Raw genomic sequence first — 18,367 nt, 5'->3', positions numbered from 1 at the left:
TGGTGTTTTGTCAGGAAGTATCTTACCTCCGCTTAACTTCTGAAGAAAACAAACAAATTGAATGTTGCGTATGATATATGTTTCTAAATGCATTTGACTTTATACTTGTTATCTATACACTTGGGAGTACTAAGATTTCGAAACTTATACATTAACAGAGAGCTAAATTGATCAAAGTAAACTGGTGTGGCAGATGGCGCGCTCGCACACGCACGCACACGCACACAAAATAGTGTATTGTAAGGGTGGGTAATTTTCCAAAACAAATCATAATTCAGAACTATAACAATCTCTTACTTAATTTGCACACATCCTGTGTTCACACCATTGGTCATAGCCTGCTATTTAAAAAGCATGAAAATTAAAACTGGCCAAAACAGGAAGCGACACAACGTGACGAGGAATGGGTGTGGATGACTTTCCACTTACTTCATTCATCACACTAAACACTGGTTGGCATATGCAGAGACGGGCAGACATTCTAATGAACATTTAACTTGTATAAAATAACTGCCGCGTCAGTATAAAATCTTTTCTTGCAGTAAGAAGGGGACAGCTACGGTAGAAATTTCTTCTTAGCCTCAACTGTCAAGTATGGAGGTAGGTCATGCTTAAGTGCTTCACTATTTGTATTAAAATGTAACATAATGTTACCTGATGTAATATGTTAAGAAGCTTTGGAAATAATGATGATATTGTAATACTGTTCAATTAACCACTGAGACAACCAGATTTAGTGTAGAAGAATGACAAACCTATGAACGACTGCAGCAATAAACAAATGAATTTTCTTGTAATCATGTCATGCTGGTACAGTCTGATCATTGCATCAGCAGGAAAATTACTCTATTCAATTTTCACATTCTTTTATGAATATATAATATGTGTGTTTATATGAAAACATGTCAGGTCTTGGAATGTCATCCAGTGGATGTTTGGGATAGTCATGCAGAACAGGAATGTATCCCTATTGTTCTCTGTCTGGAGGAATGATGAGGAATGAGGAATTCAAATATGTCACCAAAAGCTTCCGCAGATTAAATAATAAGAGATTCATTTTAACGGCAAGAAACTGCACTATAGCTTAAATATTGCTGTAAACTGTACCTTGAGATAGCAGATGGTTAAATGTGCGTGATTTCTGCGCACAGCGCAAGGTTGTTTGATGCACAAATATTTGTACAGGCAGGAAGTTGCATACCGGATGTTTTCGTTTCCCCCTTTCCGCAGCTCAAAACAATAGCCGCCAATAACTCATCTACTTTGAGAGCACAACACATTTCATCTATAACATGAATTAAAAGCCTTTTCAATGATTAATTCCTCCTTATTAATACAAGTATGCATTAAATGTGGTGGACAAATAAAAAAAATGCAAGTAACCTCTGTTGTATTGTGATTGATCTGCCCTCTTGTATAGCATCATTATTGTATAATCGTTTAAGTTGTCTGTATTGTACCTATAGCTTTACATTTAAAAAAATCAAATATCAGTCATGATATATTAAAAGCTATAGGCCTACCACATTCTAGCAGTTCAGCTTGGTCCGATGCGACAGCCTGGATGCAGCATCTGGAAGTGACAAGGAGATGACGACGCGTTTCGACCACGGGAGTCTTTACCCTGAGGTGGAGCCTTCACCTGCGGAATTGGCTCAGTGTGAAGCTGAAATGGGCACTTTGCTCAGCATCATTGCTGAAGTCAACAAAAAGATGGGCTCACTGAAGGCGCCAAGGTAGTGTAAGCAAAGGCAAGGTGATGTTAACAGGTTCTGAATCTGGTTCAATTAATAAATAATGTAATCAGCATTGAATTAAAGCAGCACAAAAATGCTTCTCTGCAGCGAAGCAGGTGATTTGAGACCACCAACACCAGCCAGCCCTCTGTTTCCTGACCTGCTTTCACACAGACTAGTGAGAAGCATCCCGGAGAAGAACACTGCCTCTGATGGCGAATGTAGACCTTCACTGCCTTACCGAGGTTTTTTTTTTCTCTTTCTCTCGCTTTTTATTTTATTTTTTTTGGTATTTTTTTAACGTTGCCTATGTAGTGCCACTTAGTGTTGAGGAGAGTCCGCTTACTCCCCTCAGTGACTGGAAGCAATTAATATGCAATGGAAATGAAGCATTGCATTGTGGAAATAGCAGAAATGTCCGGATGTTCGGAATTGTCAAAAGAACTACCACCACTTTGCAATTCAAGAAACTGTCAATACTACATAAAGAACACAACATGACATATGTCATTTACATAATTTTTCAGAATCAATATTTAGCTACAATAGAAACGTTACAAAAACTTTTTTTTTTTTAAAGAAAAGGATTCATCATACTCACCATAGTTGTTGATTATCAAATATATACATGTGCAGACATTGTTTGCTAGTTGAACTTGGCTGTCAAAAGTTTTGCTCTGACCAAAGAAGAATGAGAGGATGGAAAAATAAATTCCAACATGCTAGCTCACTGGCCTTGTAGACATCAGGCTTGGCACAAATTTTAAATCTGTTTGAATACAAGAAACACTTGCTAATATACTTCAAAACTACATCACAAGCACTACTAATTCTAAAGGAAATAAAAAAAATAAAAAAAAGAGTCTTCCTGTCCTGAATCTTTTTATTTAAATGATTAGTAATTGCATCTTCATATATATTCCCATAGGGGGCAGTAGTGTCATGTGGACCGAACTCAAGGGGGCTCTGACTGCTGTGGAGGATTCAATCAACTGCCGACGGTCCTGGGCAGCCCCCATCACATCCTCTGACCGAGACAAACCCCAAGAACATCTGAGAGCAGCTCAGGACAGCTGGGACAAGACTACTAAAGTATTGACAGAAACAAATACAATATTAAATGTTTCCAAATCAAGATATGTATTGTCAGTCTTTTTATCATCAGTTTACGTCTTTTGGTCCCTGCAGGTTTTGGAAGAGATGGAAAAGGAATTTGGGATTTCTTGTCCACCGGATGTAGCAAAAGAAACATTCCAGGAGGCAGTCATGGAAAAGTGTGTTGACTTTCCTCCCTCGCAGGCTCAACTTGGAGAACTGCAGAGAGTGCACAGCATCAACCAGGTGGAGGAGGAGGAGAAGAGCAAGGTTGTGTGTGTATTTAGAAGTCGCAGTATTTTGCAGTTAATGAAGGGCCAACAAAATCTTTTTCCAGTATGCCTATTTTTATTGCCGAGTCGAATTATTGATCTCTGGTATCGACTTTGGTGATTCATCTGCTTCAACAATATACAGTATTCAAATCAGACAAAGTTCTTCTCCTGTCTTCTAGCAGGTTGGTCACCAGAAGGCCTGGAGGTCAGCCATTTGCTCTCCTTCATACAAACATTCAGGCACCACTGGGCCTCATAGTGCTGACCGGGTCTCCTGCTCCTTTCCGGGTTCTCCTTTACTCCTCAGAAGAGCAGCAGGAGGCTCATTATCTTCAGGAGGTGACAGCTCTCCGCTGAGCTTTGTTAACTCAGGAAGTCCTTGTTCAAGCCCCAATGGCCTGGAGACTGAGATGGAAAGGCTTAACAGGTGCTATGTCGTTTCAGTTTAGACTAGGTGACCATATTTTCAAATCCAAAAATAAAGGATACTCGGCCCGGCCTTGAGATCGTGGTACCAGTCGCGGTAACACGGTGCAATCCATTAGTCGTACTACGTCAACTGGACATTTGCACGAATTTATAAACCCCCTGGACACCCGAACAGGACATAAAAAAGTGATCTGTCCTCCCAAAAGAGGATGTTTTGGGGACCCTAATTTAGCCCTCCTTCAATAAACTACTACTATTACTACTAGTACTAATCCTCTTCACACTCAAACCTAATGGGGAAATCAAGTCAAACATTTTTTTTATTACAATAATATGTTCTATACCCCCTCAGCTAGTCTAAACATGGCATTCTCATTAATATTGTGTTTGTGGAATATAGCTAAATCTACCCGTTTTTATCCATCATAGACAGCGGCCATTTTTTCTTGTACTGCCACTTGCTGTCAATTGAAAATGACATTACAGTGTCTAAACCTTAGGCATTGCAAGGACTATAAGGGCTCAGTTAATGAGCATCATGGTTCACCTGTTTGCTTAGGTTAATTGGTCATGTGACATTCGCACGCTGAGCCCTCAGGCACTGTGATGTCATTTTCAGTCGACAGCAAGTGGCGAAATGGCCACCCCAATGATATTTTAAGAACAGTAACAAAATATTTTTTCTTGAGACTTCCCACGAGTGCTGTTTTTTTTTTTTTTTTTTTTTTTTTAGATAAATGTGTCCAATCATCCCACCTGTGGTGTTTCCCAGGTATATTGAGAAGTTGAAGGCCAGGAACGAGCGTCTGACTGTTGTTTTGGAGCGAAGGAGAGTAGAGTTTGAGCAGATGAGTTTTACGCTAAAGAGGCTTGAGGCCGACTGCTCTGCAATGCATTTGGCTCTCCGATACTGGTACACAAATAAAACATCTGTCATGTAACATGCTTATCATGCTTATTATGTCAAAATTGTGCTGTGATTTGTTGCTTTTCCCAGTGAGGAGTGTGAAGAAGCCTACAGCGAACTTTTGTCACTTCACGATGCTCAGAGGCTCGGTGTGTAATCAGCGCATACTCGTACACGTGCTCTTGTGTGTGCTTGTGTCACAAACAACAGTTGTTATTTTTCTTGTCCTCAGCAGGAGTCGATAACGAGCAGCAGCTTGGCAATCCGGCACCTCAGAACAGGAAAATGGGAAGTGAGGAGTTGTCAACCTCCTTCCCAATATTTGACGTTACCAAGGAGATGGAAACACACACAGTACAGAGGTGATGTTTTAAAGTACTCCTGGACACACAAAGATAATATAAGCAATGGCAAAGTAATTTAGAATTTGTAACTCCAGAACTCCTGAGCTGACCGATCGAGAGGTTACGCTCCGTCAGCTCATTGAGAAGCTGAAAGGAAACCGGGCGGCCATTTTCCTCCCAAAGCCACGTCCGCATCAAGCAGAAGCCAGAATGAGCACAGATGATGGTTACACTTCTGGGCTGAGAGCGGGACACAAAGATAACACCAAGCCCGCTGAAAGCCAGAGAGATAAGACGTCTCTGTTCCATGAGCTGACCACAGTCAGGGTAAGAATCGACATCAATGACATCCTCAAAGATTGAAAGTGTTGCTCTAAATATGTAAACACTTAATATTTGTATAGTGCCCTCCTGAATTCACCTGATGACTGACTGATAATAATATTAATTAATATTTGCTTTTTGGTTGTTTAGGAGGAGATGTCGGATATCCGTGCTCTGATTCGTCTGAAGGAGAAAGAGTTGAGGTGTCTGGAGTGGAGCGCGATGGCCCGAAAAGCACAGGAAGCATCTGGAGCACGAGTTCCAGAAAGCCTCCGAGAGGAGCTGCAGGACCGTAAGACCGAACAACAGGTACGAACAGCAGCACACTTTTCCTTTACTTTTTCAAGTGATACAAAGTCAAGGTGAAACGTACAAGAGGGAGCAGGACGTTGGTCTTTTGTGGCAGACCCGATTCAAATCTGGGTGCCCCACCTGGGAAATCATACATCGAGCTACCAAAGAAGAGAATCCCTGCAGATCGGGTGGGATATTTTGGTCAAACAAGGTTTTAGATGAGAGCTGCTCTTCACACCTCTGCTACTGTCAAAGGACAAGGACATTGCAGCGCACATCTTAATATGGACAAAAGTGTTTCGACACATTTTTAAATAGTATTTGCTATAGACAATAAAAGTTCAACATATATCAATTTGATCACTTCATAAGTGTTTTTTTTTTTGTTTTTGTTTGTTTGTTCTTGCCTTTTCAGAGGCTGTGTGAGAATGCTGATAAAGCATGTGGTGATGGTGACGTGTCTGGGCTCAGGATGAGGCACATATTGAAAGAACTGCAGGCACTTCTTCAGAGGTGAGCTGTTTGGTCATCAGCATTCCGTGATATCAATCAAACCTTTTTTTTTTTTTTTTATGTTTATTTTTTTGCACTTAAAAGGGCTGTCTGCCGGTTTCACTCAGGAAAATGCACTTTTTAAATATAGGATTTAAACAAACAAACTACTTCTCAATTTATAGATATGGGCTTTTCATAACGTGTGGGGGTGATTTTGTCCTAAACCCCCACACCCCCAGCCTGTATTTTGCCATTTTGTGTTTGTTTTGTAAACAGCAGGCCGTTTCTGTGGAAAGACAGTGTTTACACCCCTCCAGCCAATCGCTGAGCGGAGGCTGGCGTGTCGCAAACGGGGCCGGATGAACGTGTCAGCTGCGTGACGTCACTCCCGCGGCAATTTGAAAGCACGCACGGATTATGATTATTTTTTCACTCACTCACTCACTCACTCACTCACTCACTCACTCACTCACTCACTCACTCACTCACTCACTCACTCACAGAAGCATAAATGTGTGAATGAGTGAGTGAAGAATACCCACCCACCCCCGCCACCCCCGCTCAGCGATTGGCTGGAGGGGTGTAAACACTGTCTTTCCACAGAAACGGCCTGCTGTTTACAAAACAAACACAAAATGGCAAAATACAGGCTGGGGGAGTAGGAGTTTAGGACAAAATCACCCCCATACGTTATGAAAAGCCCATAACTATAAATTGAGAAGTAGTTTGTTGGTTTAAATCCTGTATTTAAAAGGTGTATTTTCCTGAGTGAAACCGGCAGACAGCCCCTTTAAGAATACGTATATCATCAAAATACTTTCAGGTCGACTAAAATGCATCTTCTCCTCTTTGGCTTTTAGGGAACAAATCCTAAAGAAGAGATTGGCCTTAGTTTATGACTCACTGAATGCAACGCTCCCAGACAGCCCCTCGAGCAGTAGGGACAGTGACGAACATGCAGCACGAATTGCGCAAGTGCACAGGTATACGTGTCCGAATTGCTGACCAAAGTAGCAAAAGAATGCTCAACCGTTTGGTCAGTGACGTGTAAAACTCTCTTCTTGAATTGTCACCATTCCAGTAAGGCCTTGAGCTCGTACAGACACATTCGCCGAAAGTACAGGGAGCAGGTGTGGAAGCTGGAACAGAAACTAGCAGCCATGATGGAGAATCAGCACATCCAAAGCGAGACGTCCAAAGCGCTGGGGGAAGATTCAGAATGGAGGAGGGAGGAGACTGTTCTGTGATCCAAACTAACATCGTGCTTGTAGGATTTGTGTCTTATTAAAAATATTTCAAACATTACTTTATATGCACAAGTTTAAATGATGTGTATGCATAACCGTAAGACACAGCTTGTTCATCCATTGTGGAAGTACAATAAAGTTCAATTTCATAGCTAAACTCACTAAAGTACACTTTAACTGCACCCTAAAGCAACCACTCTGGAATGGTAGGCGTTTTCAACCAATATATATTGGTGATTGGGCCAACCGATGCAAATTGGTCATTCTGACCAAGAGATTAGGTCTAATCTATTATTGCATTATTCTGACCATTTTTTTTTTAGGAATCTTGCGGGTCACGGGATTCCCGAAAAAAGTACCACTGATTGTCACACCCACTATGTGGGACAAAATTCACTCTTTACATTTGACCCAACTTCTGAGGGAGTGGTGAGCAGCAGCAGGGGGGTGCGCTTTCAACCCACCAATTCCAAACCCTAATGTCAAGGAGGGAGGAAAATGGGACCCATTTTCATGGTTCTTTGGTCTGACTCCCTCAAGGATTGAACCCTTAACCTCTCAGTTTCAGGGCAGAAAGTCTACCACTAGGCTACAGAGCTAGTCATGTCACTTACCTTTTTTGTTATATTCAGTTTATCCGAGATGTTAGGTCAACCCATATAATTGGGGTGCTTTGTGGGTTATTAATTTAATTTGACCCTACTTTTTGGGTTATATAATTCAAAAAGGTTTTGTGTAAAGTAGCTGAAAAAATTGAGTCGCTTCATTCGCTTATGATTCACTGAAGCGCCCCCTTTTGCTCTGGACTGTTTTACAGGAGTTTGACTGATTTTCCAAGGCCCACGGAATATTGTGTTCTATTGCTATAAAAACATGGAACCTACCAAAACAAAGACTAGAGTCTCTTCTTTCATCAGTAAAAAAAAAGAATATTTATATTTGTTTCCATTTTGCAGCAATTCGCATTAGAATATAGCTAAGTTTTATGATTATTCACAAATCTGTTTAAAACTGGTGCAAAGAGCTTGTTGCAACATGGCCCTGGTTGATATCTTATACTCTTCAGTTCAGAGGCTGTCTCAAAGCCTTCTTTATGATCTAGCAAAAAAAAACAACAACAACATAAAAAACATATAAATACGTCTTTGGGACTGGTAATAGAATTGTATTTATACATTTTTGGGAGCAAATAAGTTAAATACATTTTCTAACCCAATTTTTTGGGTAAAATAACTAAAAAACAATTTGTGTTAAAATTGGGTCGGTTCATTTTTAACCCAATTCAATTGAGTTATTCAATTTACGCAAACAGTTGTGTCAAATGAATAACCCACTAAACAACCCCAAAATTGGGTTAATAATTTAATTTCACTCAATGTTTTGTGTTAAATAACTGAAAAAGTTGGGTCAGTCCATTCTTGACCCAATTTGGGTTATTTTTTACCCAAGTGTTTCTGTTTTCTTTATTTGTTTTATATTATTGCAGCATTCTGACCTTTCGTCCCACATTCAATCTCGCAAGTCATCTCTCAATCATCCCTCTCCCCTCTCCTCCCTGTGGCCTGCCCCACCCGAAAAGGTCATCCGCAGCTGTGAACGACGGTCAGGAGGTCAAGGCAAAGGTTGAGTGTCACACCCACAGGGTCACAGTGATGCCTGGCTCTTGCGTTGTGCTGTGAATTGAAGCTTGACAGTGGCAGACGAGGTGGCGAGTCCCCGCCCCCTGACTCTTAGCCGAAACGCTGTTTCCCGAGCAACGGTCGCCGTAAAGGCCTCGTCCTTCCCGCTCCCCCCGTACGTCCAGGTCACCGTGGCTATTGTTGTAATAGCTACCATTAGAGCAGATGATAGAATTATCATTCCGCTTTGTGTGTGCGCTCTTGGAAGAACTATGTTCAACGTTTGAGTTCATCAAAGGTTTTTGGAGATTACACCGCGGTCGTAACCTCTACGTGACTCTTCTTAGAGAGTGCATTGAGTGGGAACATGCTACGTGAACAAATAGTTTTTCGCTTTATTTTTGATTTTCTTCAAAAGATTATTTTGTAATATCTAATACTCGAACCTGGGTGAGTTCAAAAAGTTTTGTCACTGATAGCAAGAATGCTGTATGTTTATGAGTATGGCATTCTGAAAATGATTCACAGTTTGTAAATGGTGGTCCCAAACTGTGGTGTATCGTGTGATAGTTGAGTTGTGGTGGCCACGCTTTTGTATGTGCTAGTTGCAGGTCACAATCACTTTTGTTGACAGCATTATCTGGAAACTCGAGTACCACTGTGTGCACTTGCCTTTTCCTTTCTGCTTCTCACTCATGTTTACCTTGTTCCAACCACTGGCACCAGACGGGGGAAGCGTGCCTGCATAGTTGTGTTACATGTTGAGTCCCAGGCCAGCTTTACATCATCCGCCCATGAAGGTCTGATTGCAGTTCCTTACCAACACACTTTGACCACCTGCATCAACTCTATCAAATCAGTTTGAGAGGAGTCGCTTCTATTGCGGTAAATCAAATCAACTGTGTTCATGCCCACAACAGCAGAAAACACACCTTTTAAACTGTGGCAAACTGTTTCTGAAAATACTAAAACAAAGTCTTCCCCGCCCCTGTGCAGATTTAGACCGTGCACCGTGCCAGACTTGCACTGGCCACCAAAATAGAACCCTCAACTGTCTACAAGGTATGTTTCATTTATTTAGCACCTTGGCCTACAGGCTCTTTCAATAAATACTTCATATAGTGCTGTGAATTCACTCACTACATGAGGCATTAACCTTCCCTCAAAATGTACTGCAGGCACTGAGGAAGCCTCCATGCTTGCAATTTTTCAGGGCCTGGTAAAAATACTCCAACCACCTCCAACAACTGAGGCTGTCAGTCAGCGCAACGTGGGGGTGGATGCCTCACTCCAACAAGCACACACACACACAGAAGGGCGCATTGACTCAGAGGTTTTAGGTCAATTCATTTACTCTTCATCCGTTCCTCATTTTAATAAGTTGTCCCTCTGTAATCTGTGTAAAGAGATCACAGCCGCTGCCGTCATCCCTTTCTCCGCTAAAGCCATTAGCTCACCTGTCACAGCGCCATACCCGCCCTCCTTTTCTCCTCCTCTTCTCTGCGCATCCCTCTGATCTCCACTGAGCTGACACCACTGGGCCAATGGAGCGAACAGAGAGGTCAGCGAGGTGATAAAGAGCAGGGCAAGCGATTTCAACTCAATCAAATGTGGGTAAATTTTGTAGGAATTGCAACTCAATTGTTTGTATGCACCAGTTTTCCATAACTGGAGGTCGGCTAGCTGCATGCTAGCATCACATATCTTCAAGTTAAACAAATTTTTAATGATAATCAAAACACCTCGGTCACTAACATAGTGCTGTTCAGCGAGTTGTACTTGCAAGTCATCTGATTTATTTACCAGAATCTTGCGATGAAGCTAAATAAATACCTGTACTCGTCAGCTGTAGCTTAGGACAGTGACACCTTGCATCAATTGTGAATCCAACTGGAGAAGCCTACGAGCCACCACTAAAGTATGGTACAATTAAAACACTATTTATTCAGTTAAATATGTAAAAAAAAAAGAAAGAAAGAAAGAAAAAAAAAAGAAAATAAAAAGTGAAAAAAAAGAATAAATATTTACTAATTAATACCAAATATTATAGGATAATAGGATATATACAAATATTTAGGATGAATTTTCAAGGCAAATTCTAGATTAATTATTCTTGATTATTTTAGTCCAAATCTCTGTTCATATTTTGTAGAAATATAAAAAAAAATTGTTTTAGTTTGAGACACTTGTGAACTGTGGCAGCCATGAAGCCGTCATGTTTTGGTTTGGTGGGGGTGGGTTTTGTTGTCTTTTGGTCGTTTGTCATGTGTTCCTTGTTTCTTCCCTTGTCCCGTTATGTCAAACCACGTCCACCTGAGTGTTTCTTCCCTTCCCAGTGTATCCACCAATCAGCTTCCCCTGCCACTTGTGTCTTACCCAGCTGTGTCTAGTCATTGTCATTAGCCTGTGTGTATTTAGTCCCCTGTTTTCCGTTCGGTTCTTGTGGAGTCATAGTATCTGTTGTGCCTGTTGTTGTCCCTGTGTTCCATGCCATGCCATGCCATGCCATGCCATGCCATGCCATGCCATGCCTTGTGTTTGTTTTTGATCTTGTTAATTTTTTCATAGTACCTTGTTTATAGTTTTTGTTAATTAAATCCCCTTTTTTACCTGCATCCCTGCCTTGCCCTGTTTTTTGGTTGCCTCCTGCATTTGGGTCCTGCCACCAACACCCCACTTTCTTGACAGAAGGTGGAGTCATTCTGTCAAGAAAGTGGGGTGTTGGTGGCAGGACCCAAATGCAGGAGGCAACCAAAAAACAGGGCAAGGCAGGGATGCAGGTAAAAAAGGGGATTTAATTAACAAAAACTATAAACAAGGTACTATGAAAAAATTAACAAGATCAAAAACAAACACAAGGCATGGCATGGCATGGCATGGAACACAGGGACAACAACAGGCACAACAGATACTATGACTCCACAAGAACCGAACGGAAAACAGGGGACTGAATACACACAGGCTAATGACAATGACTAGACACAGCTGGGTAAGACACAAGTGGCAGGGGAAGCTGATTGGTGGATACACTGGGAAGGGAAGAAACACTCAGGTGGACGTGGTTTGACATAACGGGACAAGGGAAGAAACAAGGAACACATGACAAACGACCAAAAGACAACAAAACCCACCCCCACCAAACCAAAACATGACAGAAGCTGCACTGTACTGTATATAGTTTAAAGTTAAGGCTGTTACAATATATATATATATATATACATACAAATTGGTGTATATTTGTGGTGGATTTTATTGATTCCACCACCGAGGGTTACAGGTGACAAGCTAGAAACTTTTAACATACTCAGAACCATAAATATAACTTGGGACTGCGCTATTGGAAAGCAGTGCATAATGGTTGGTTTCTGGACCGTTGTATTTTATTTTTTTCCCCCCCTTTTAACATGAACAAAAAGTTCAGTATTTCAGATAACTGAGTGAGATAAATAACACTTTTTTTTCCCCTCTGGTTGCAAATAAACATAATAACAATGAATGGAATAAATGTGTTTTAAAGTGTGAATTCACATCATTAGTACTGGGCCCATAAACCGAAAATAAATAAATAAATTAATTAATTAATTAATAATAATAATAATAATAATAATAATAATAATAATCCATCCATCCATTTTCTTGACCACTTATTCCTCACAAGGGTCGCAGGGGGTGCTGGAGCCTATCTCAGCTGGCTTTGGGCAGTAGGCGGAGTACACCCTGGACTGGTTGCCAGCCAATCGCAGGGCAATAATAATAATAATAATAATAATAATAATAATAATAATAATAATAAAGGGGGAATTGCATCAGTTCACCACGTAATGTGCACCCAAAAATAAAGCACTTTTTTGTATGTGCAGAATGGATAATAGAATGTAAAATGTATGTTAAATGTTCCGTATGAGGATGAGGGAACTTACTCTAGTTACTGTAGTTTAAAGCAAACGTAAGATCAACGACAAGAGCAGGAGCGGCAGCAGATGAAGTGAGCTAATGAGGTTACTTGGCAGCTTGTGGCCGTTAGATTACTGCACTAAGGTGTTTACAGAAGAAAGACGAAATGGGCGGAGTTCCCCTCTAATCCTGTTAGAGCATTTGAGTCATCTTCACTGAGCAGATTAGGTTCATGGTATAGCCCTAAGAACCCTTATTTGACCTCTAGCCAATGTCTAGGGCACACTGACAGAGCAGATTGGACAACGATTTACAAATGCGAGAAGTCAGGAGGAGCATGACAAAATGTTGTGGCTGCACTGAGTGTTAACTTAATGCCCTGTCAGAGAAAATGTAGACGGTGCACAGTCTTCTCTACTGGATTATACTCTGACGCTGTATTGACAGGCTGCCAGTGAAGCGCTTTGTGACAGCTAAGGCTGTTTGAAAGAGCTATATAAATAAGACGACTTGAATTGACTTGACTTGAATGGCGGTGGCCGAGTCCGCCCGTCCCCATTGTGCCTGCACAGTAACTACAGGACACTTGTGATGACTGACGTGCATGCAGAACCGTTTTGATTGACTATCATGTTTCTGTTGACACACATCCTTGGGTGGGGCCACTCCATAATTGCTATACGCAGCCCTTAGGACTTTAGTAAATTCCTCGACTGTCCTCTCACGTGCATTCAGTTTCTGCAGGTCAAGTACCGCATAGCTCTAAAAACAGTTGGGTAAAAAATAGTGCTGTCAAAGTTAAAGCGTTAACTAATTAATTAATCACAAAAAATTAGCGCATTAATCATTGTATTACCACAGATTAATCACACTATTAATTTTGACCGCAGATGATCCTTTTTAGCTGACAGTGGATGGTTACATTAAAGGTAGCTGTTGGAGTTTGAGCAATAAACATAACTACATGCATTAAAGTAAATCATTTAATAAATGTTTACATATGCCGTAGGTCATTTTTTCCCATTTTAAATTATGCAAATAATTAATTGATTAGAAAAAGTCGGTGATTAATCATGATTAATCAAAATTCTACAATGTGATTAATCTGATTAAAAAATTGAATCATTTGACAGCTCTAGTAAAAAATAACCCAAACTGTGTCAAAAAGGGACAAACTCAACTTTTCTCAAGTCCAGTCTCGTCAACTCTGTCACGCCACGTCAAGCCAAGTCAGCTCCGGTCACATCTCGTCCAGCCACGTCAAGCCCAGTTAAGTCCAGTCAAGTCAAGTCGAGTCACTCCATTTCAGTCACGTCGTCTCAGTTGCCAGCTCACCTCCTTACCTTAATTCAACAAACTCACCACGTTTGCACGTTCCCTCTGCCTAGTCATTGTGCCTCCTTTCCTTTGGGTCCACGTCACATCTTAGACTCTACCGCAAACCGTCACACTGCAATGTGCATGTGCAAGTAAATACCCGTGGCATGTAGCCTACTATATTGATATAATATAGGCCAAATGTGAAAAAAGAAAAGGCTTTTTTTGTTGTTTTTTTTGTTTTACTTGAGCGTGCTCAAGTTAATAGCCTGTGGCATTATGGGGGAAAAAATGCAAAGTTTTTAGCATTTAGCCTACAAGTACATGTGAACGTATTTGCAAATACGTACAACGTATTCACAACTAAATTCAAATGTACTTTTCAACACTTGCTAATCACCCATTTGCCAGTCAAAAACATTTACTCCACATTGTCAATTCAATGCTACCGTAAATAAGCTTGCCTTTGTTGAACACATAATTTGCTTCTTACTTTACCAGAATGGCACCATTTTTTGGTTTTCTCTGATTGAGAAAGATCTGGTGGAAGCACTATTAAGTGATGTCTGCCATATAGTGGTGAACAATGTTTTTACGACAGGTCATGGAAGCATTTTCATATTTTCAAAAATTGAGGGCCTACTCTCTGTGTGTGGTCAGGCATGCCAGTTGACCATCTTTGTTCTACTGTGCACTCTAAAAAGGGTGGGGTTAAAAAATAACCCAATTTGGGTCAAAAATGGAGGACTCAACTTTTTGAGTGATTTAAAAAAAAATAATCACAATTCAAACTAATTTTTGGGTTGTTTTGTGGGTTATTCATCTGACTCAACGTTTAGGGTAAACTGAATAACCCAATTGAATTGGGTCAAAAATGAACCGACCCAACTTTTTGAGTTATTTAACCCAAACAGTTGGGTCAAATTAAATAATAACCCACAAAATGACCCAGTTTGTTGGGTTGTTTTGTGGGTGATTCATTTGATTCCGCTTTTAAGGGTAAATTAAAAAACCCAATTGAATTGGCTCAAAAATGAACCAACCCAACTTTTTTTTAGTTATTTAACCTAAACAGGTGGGTTAAATTAAATGATAATCCACAAAATGACCCAATTTGTTGTGTTATTTTGCGGGTTATTCATCTGACCCAATATTTTTGCATTAAATAACTCAAAAAGTTGGGTTGGTCCCTTTTTGACCCAATTTGGGTTATTTTTGACCCAACTGTTTTTAGAGTGTGTTTGGCATATAAAGTTGTCTCCTCTGTGACTTATTTCATCTCCACAAAAGACACGATTCCCATTTTAATATTCAATTCAGCAAATCCACAGACAATAACTTGATACCTTGTTGGCAGCCACCTCAAGGCAGCTGATTTGAATGACAAGGACACGCACCAAATGGCAACTTTCCCACCACCTCCAGCAGGTCCTGGGCGGGGAGAAGGCGCGCTATTGATTGGACGTCGTGAGTTGCTGTGCGCTCACCCCAGCAGATGTTTTTCTTTGGCAGGTTCCTTTGCCCTGTTTATTCTCAATTGCTCGAGGTCAAAGGCCTCTGTTTGGAGGGTGGCGTGAGTGGGCGAGAGAGCATGATGAAAAACAGAGAGAGAGAGAGAGAGAGAGAGAGAGAGAGAGAGAGAGAGAGAGAGAGAGAGAGAGAGAGAGAGAGAGAGAGAGAGAGAGAGAGGGAAGAGAGAGAGAGAGAGAGAGAGAGAGAGAGAGAGAGAGAGAGAGAGAGAGAGAGAGAGAGAGAGAGAGATGTTGCTCTTTGGGCCAAAGGGTGTGGGGGCTAATGAGGAAGGAACAGGGAGTCATATGCTTGTTTGTTCTCATACGTGAAATTACTTAAATGAGTTAGAGGGCAATCAAACTCTTCTTACACACTCCCAGACTGTCAGTGGATTATTATATTTAGAAAATATATATTTATTAAATATACTAACTGCAACTTGAATGATTATACTATAGGTCTTTTTTTTTTTTTTTTTTACTACTACTACTACTCAAGTAATCTTTCAATATTTGCAAGACTTCGCACAATTGGATGTCTGTGTGCTCATCACATGCCGTATGCCCCCAATTCCACTCCAAACCAAAGAACATGCGCTTCCTGCCGCACTTCATTGCCACATGTTGACCTCTGCTCTCCTAACCTTGCTCACCAGAAGGTTTGAACACGTGCACACACGCACACTTACGTGCACACAAGGCTAGCATGTGCAAATGTTTTCAGATGCTTCATCATCAAAAGGGCTTTTGTGTTCTCTTGTCAAGATAAGTGGCTGCAGTTTGACTCCCCACAGGCCTTTTGAGTGGTTAAACCTGTACAGTGTGTATGGTACATTGGTACAACCAGTGTGCGTGCATGTGTGTGTGTGTGAGTTCAGCTTGTGAAGTGCACAGGTAAGTGCTGCCTGTTTGGCGGACTCCTAACTGGGTTAAGAATGCAACGACTCCGCAAAAGTCGACTTCATGCTGAGAGCAGCCTCATTCCTGACCTGCGGTTCAAAGAGCACAAACCAGACAGCGCTCTTGCATTTTTGGCATATATGCTCTACACAAAGTGTGACACTTGGTTGGCTGCTACACAAAACCTGAGGATCAAACAAATGCTTAATTTTGGAGACAGAAGATAAAACAGCAACAATGATAAAAATGGAAAAGAATAGTTAAGAGACCACGGCAATAAATATGAACTTTTTGGGTATAATCTTACATAACTAACCTTGACGACAGCGTGACCCAGAGGTCAATAGCCCCACAGCATACCAACAATCAAGCCAAATTTGAGCTTTTCTCCTCCCTTGCGATGAAAGTCAGGAAAGGCCAGATACTCGGATGTTGCTGAAAGATTATCCTGGGCGATTATCCTGTGGTGTATAATGTGTTAAGAGTGATTATTCCTTCCTAATCGGATCAGACAGCAGTTGGGGTCGACAGTCGTAAATGTTAAACAGTTCAACTTTTCCACTGGAAAGTCCTTATGTGTGTGGAGGTCATCGGCATATTCGGTCGAGCCACGGACTCTGACGGGTGTGTTGACTGTTCGTCTCACAAGTCCACAATAAGAAGAATTTGAAACAGCAATGTAGTTAGCATAGCAGTTAGCATAGCTTGTTTTCAAAAATAAAAAACAAAACAAAAATGAGACACTGTAAATTTGCTGAAAATCTAATGAAAAATAAATTCTAACCAGGAAATATTTAGGTTATAACAAATTTAATTTCTCGTCAATCAGGTTGTGTCATTACTTTAGCTAATGCTAAATCTATCTTGGTTGAAAGCTCAACAACTGTAAATACGTCAATGATCCAGACTTTTTTGCTCAGTCCTGGCAGCTAGTGGAAGATGGCCGTGCCGTATACCTTGCGCCGGTCCCACATTGTAAAATTGGAAATTTGCGGTCAGAAAAGCTCCGCTAGCGTTTGGTCTGACTGCATTAGCAATCGGCTAGTAGGACTACATTTCTCAGTTCTAGTTCCAATATGATGAAACATACCTACTAGCAATTTAATAGTGTAATTCCTCATATGATCTATGATGTGTTTATCATACACTATGACAACTGTGTGATTTACAGGAATATGGCCCAACAATCGGCTTGCTGACTGAACTAAAAACAAAACAAAAAAAAACAAAAAAAACTGGAAGCCGGGATCGTGGGACCAAACAAAATCCGCGAAAGCAACGACTGTGCTGGTTCAATGGGACGTCTGGTCACCCTAACTATGCTGCCTCTCACAGGTCAATCTTGGTACTACACCAAACTCCTGGATTGAATTCTAGATTTGCGATTGTCTGTGGCTCCGATTATTTATGCGGTGTGATGTGTTGGACTGGTCTCAAAAACATCACACATTGTCAGAGCAGCAAGAACACTTGTGTGATCTTTTCGTGGTAATATGTTTTAAATCAGCTAAAATTTTAAAAACAGGTAGGCCTATGCGTTAACCCCATTTGAGTGCAGGTGAATACAGTAGCCACATAAACTAACAAATATATGCTATATGATATGATGACAACTGTTCTTTGCCCTGAAATCTTCTTTATGTGTATATAGCGTAAATTATCCTTTGAAGGTTCGTTACTCAACTTCATAACGGATATACGTTCAAATGTGGACTGACAAAGGTGAATATGGCACACAGTCCGCTATGCCTGACGCACAGCAACTTAAAAGACAGCACTAATTCAGTTCGCAGCTTAGCTCGGCCCCTGATAACCTCTCCGCCAAACAAAAGGTCTAACCATGCACAATGAGCCTCGCTGTGACAGATGTAGGTTAAAGTTACCTTATGTTTACTGTCCAAAGCCTCAATCAAGTTTAGCCTTGCTGGAGGAAAAACTACACCATGTTGTGACAGCTTTACTTTTTAATGTGAGCTCTTT

The 18,367-nt window shown here is 40.9% G+C and overlaps 1 protein-coding gene across 3 annotated transcripts; it reads left to right on the top strand.

Annotated features, from left to right (window-relative positions):
- Positions 1 to 449: 449 nt before the first annotated feature.
- On the top strand, positions 450 to 7,973 carry ushbp1 (Usher syndrome 1C binding protein 1). Of its 3 annotated transcripts, none has more exons than XM_077534959.1 (14): positions 450 to 600; positions 1,534 to 1,736; positions 1,845 to 1,981; positions 2,665 to 2,828; positions 2,925 to 3,101; positions 3,289 to 3,533; positions 4,308 to 4,448; positions 4,533 to 4,591; positions 4,675 to 4,804; positions 4,882 to 5,113; positions 5,261 to 5,419; positions 5,820 to 5,917; positions 6,760 to 6,882; positions 6,981 to 7,973. In XM_077534959.1, exons 1-14 carry the CDS (start codon positions 595 to 597, stop codon positions 7,144 to 7,146), a joined length of 2,040 nt encoding a protein of 679 aa, XP_077391085.1. In that variant the 5' UTR covers positions 450 to 594; the 3' UTR covers positions 7,147 to 7,973. The 3 variants fall into 3 exon arrangements, with proteins under 3 accessions (XP_077391085.1, XP_077391084.1, XP_077391083.1); XM_077534958.1 differs by having other exon boundaries at positions 3,286 to 3,533; positions 4,678 to 4,804; XM_077534957.1 differs by having other exon boundaries at positions 3,286 to 3,533.
- The last annotated feature ends 10,394 nt before the right edge of the window (positions 7,974 to 18,367 follow it).

This window comes from Festucalex cinctus, chromosome 10 (genome assembly GCF_051991245.1).
Source record: "Festucalex cinctus isolate MCC-2025b chromosome 10, RoL_Fcin_1.0, whole genome shotgun sequence".
Lineage (NCBI taxonomy): Eukaryota > Metazoa > Chordata > Actinopteri > Syngnathiformes > Syngnathidae > Festucalex > Festucalex cinctus.
This window is presented reverse-complemented; position numbering and strand designations above follow the sequence as displayed.

Excerpts from the sequence above, each read along its gene's own strand:
- ushbp1 (XM_077534957.1), top strand. Across the intron at positions 1,982-2,664 it reads ACCTTCACTGCCTTACCGAG|GGGGCAGTAGTGTCATGTGG; the intron begins GTTTTTTTTTTC and ends ATATTCCCATAG. Across the intron at positions 3,102-3,285 it reads AGGAGGAGGAGAAGAGCAAG|CAGGTTGGTCACCAGAAGGC; the intron begins GTTGTGTGTGTA and ends CCTGTCTTCTAG.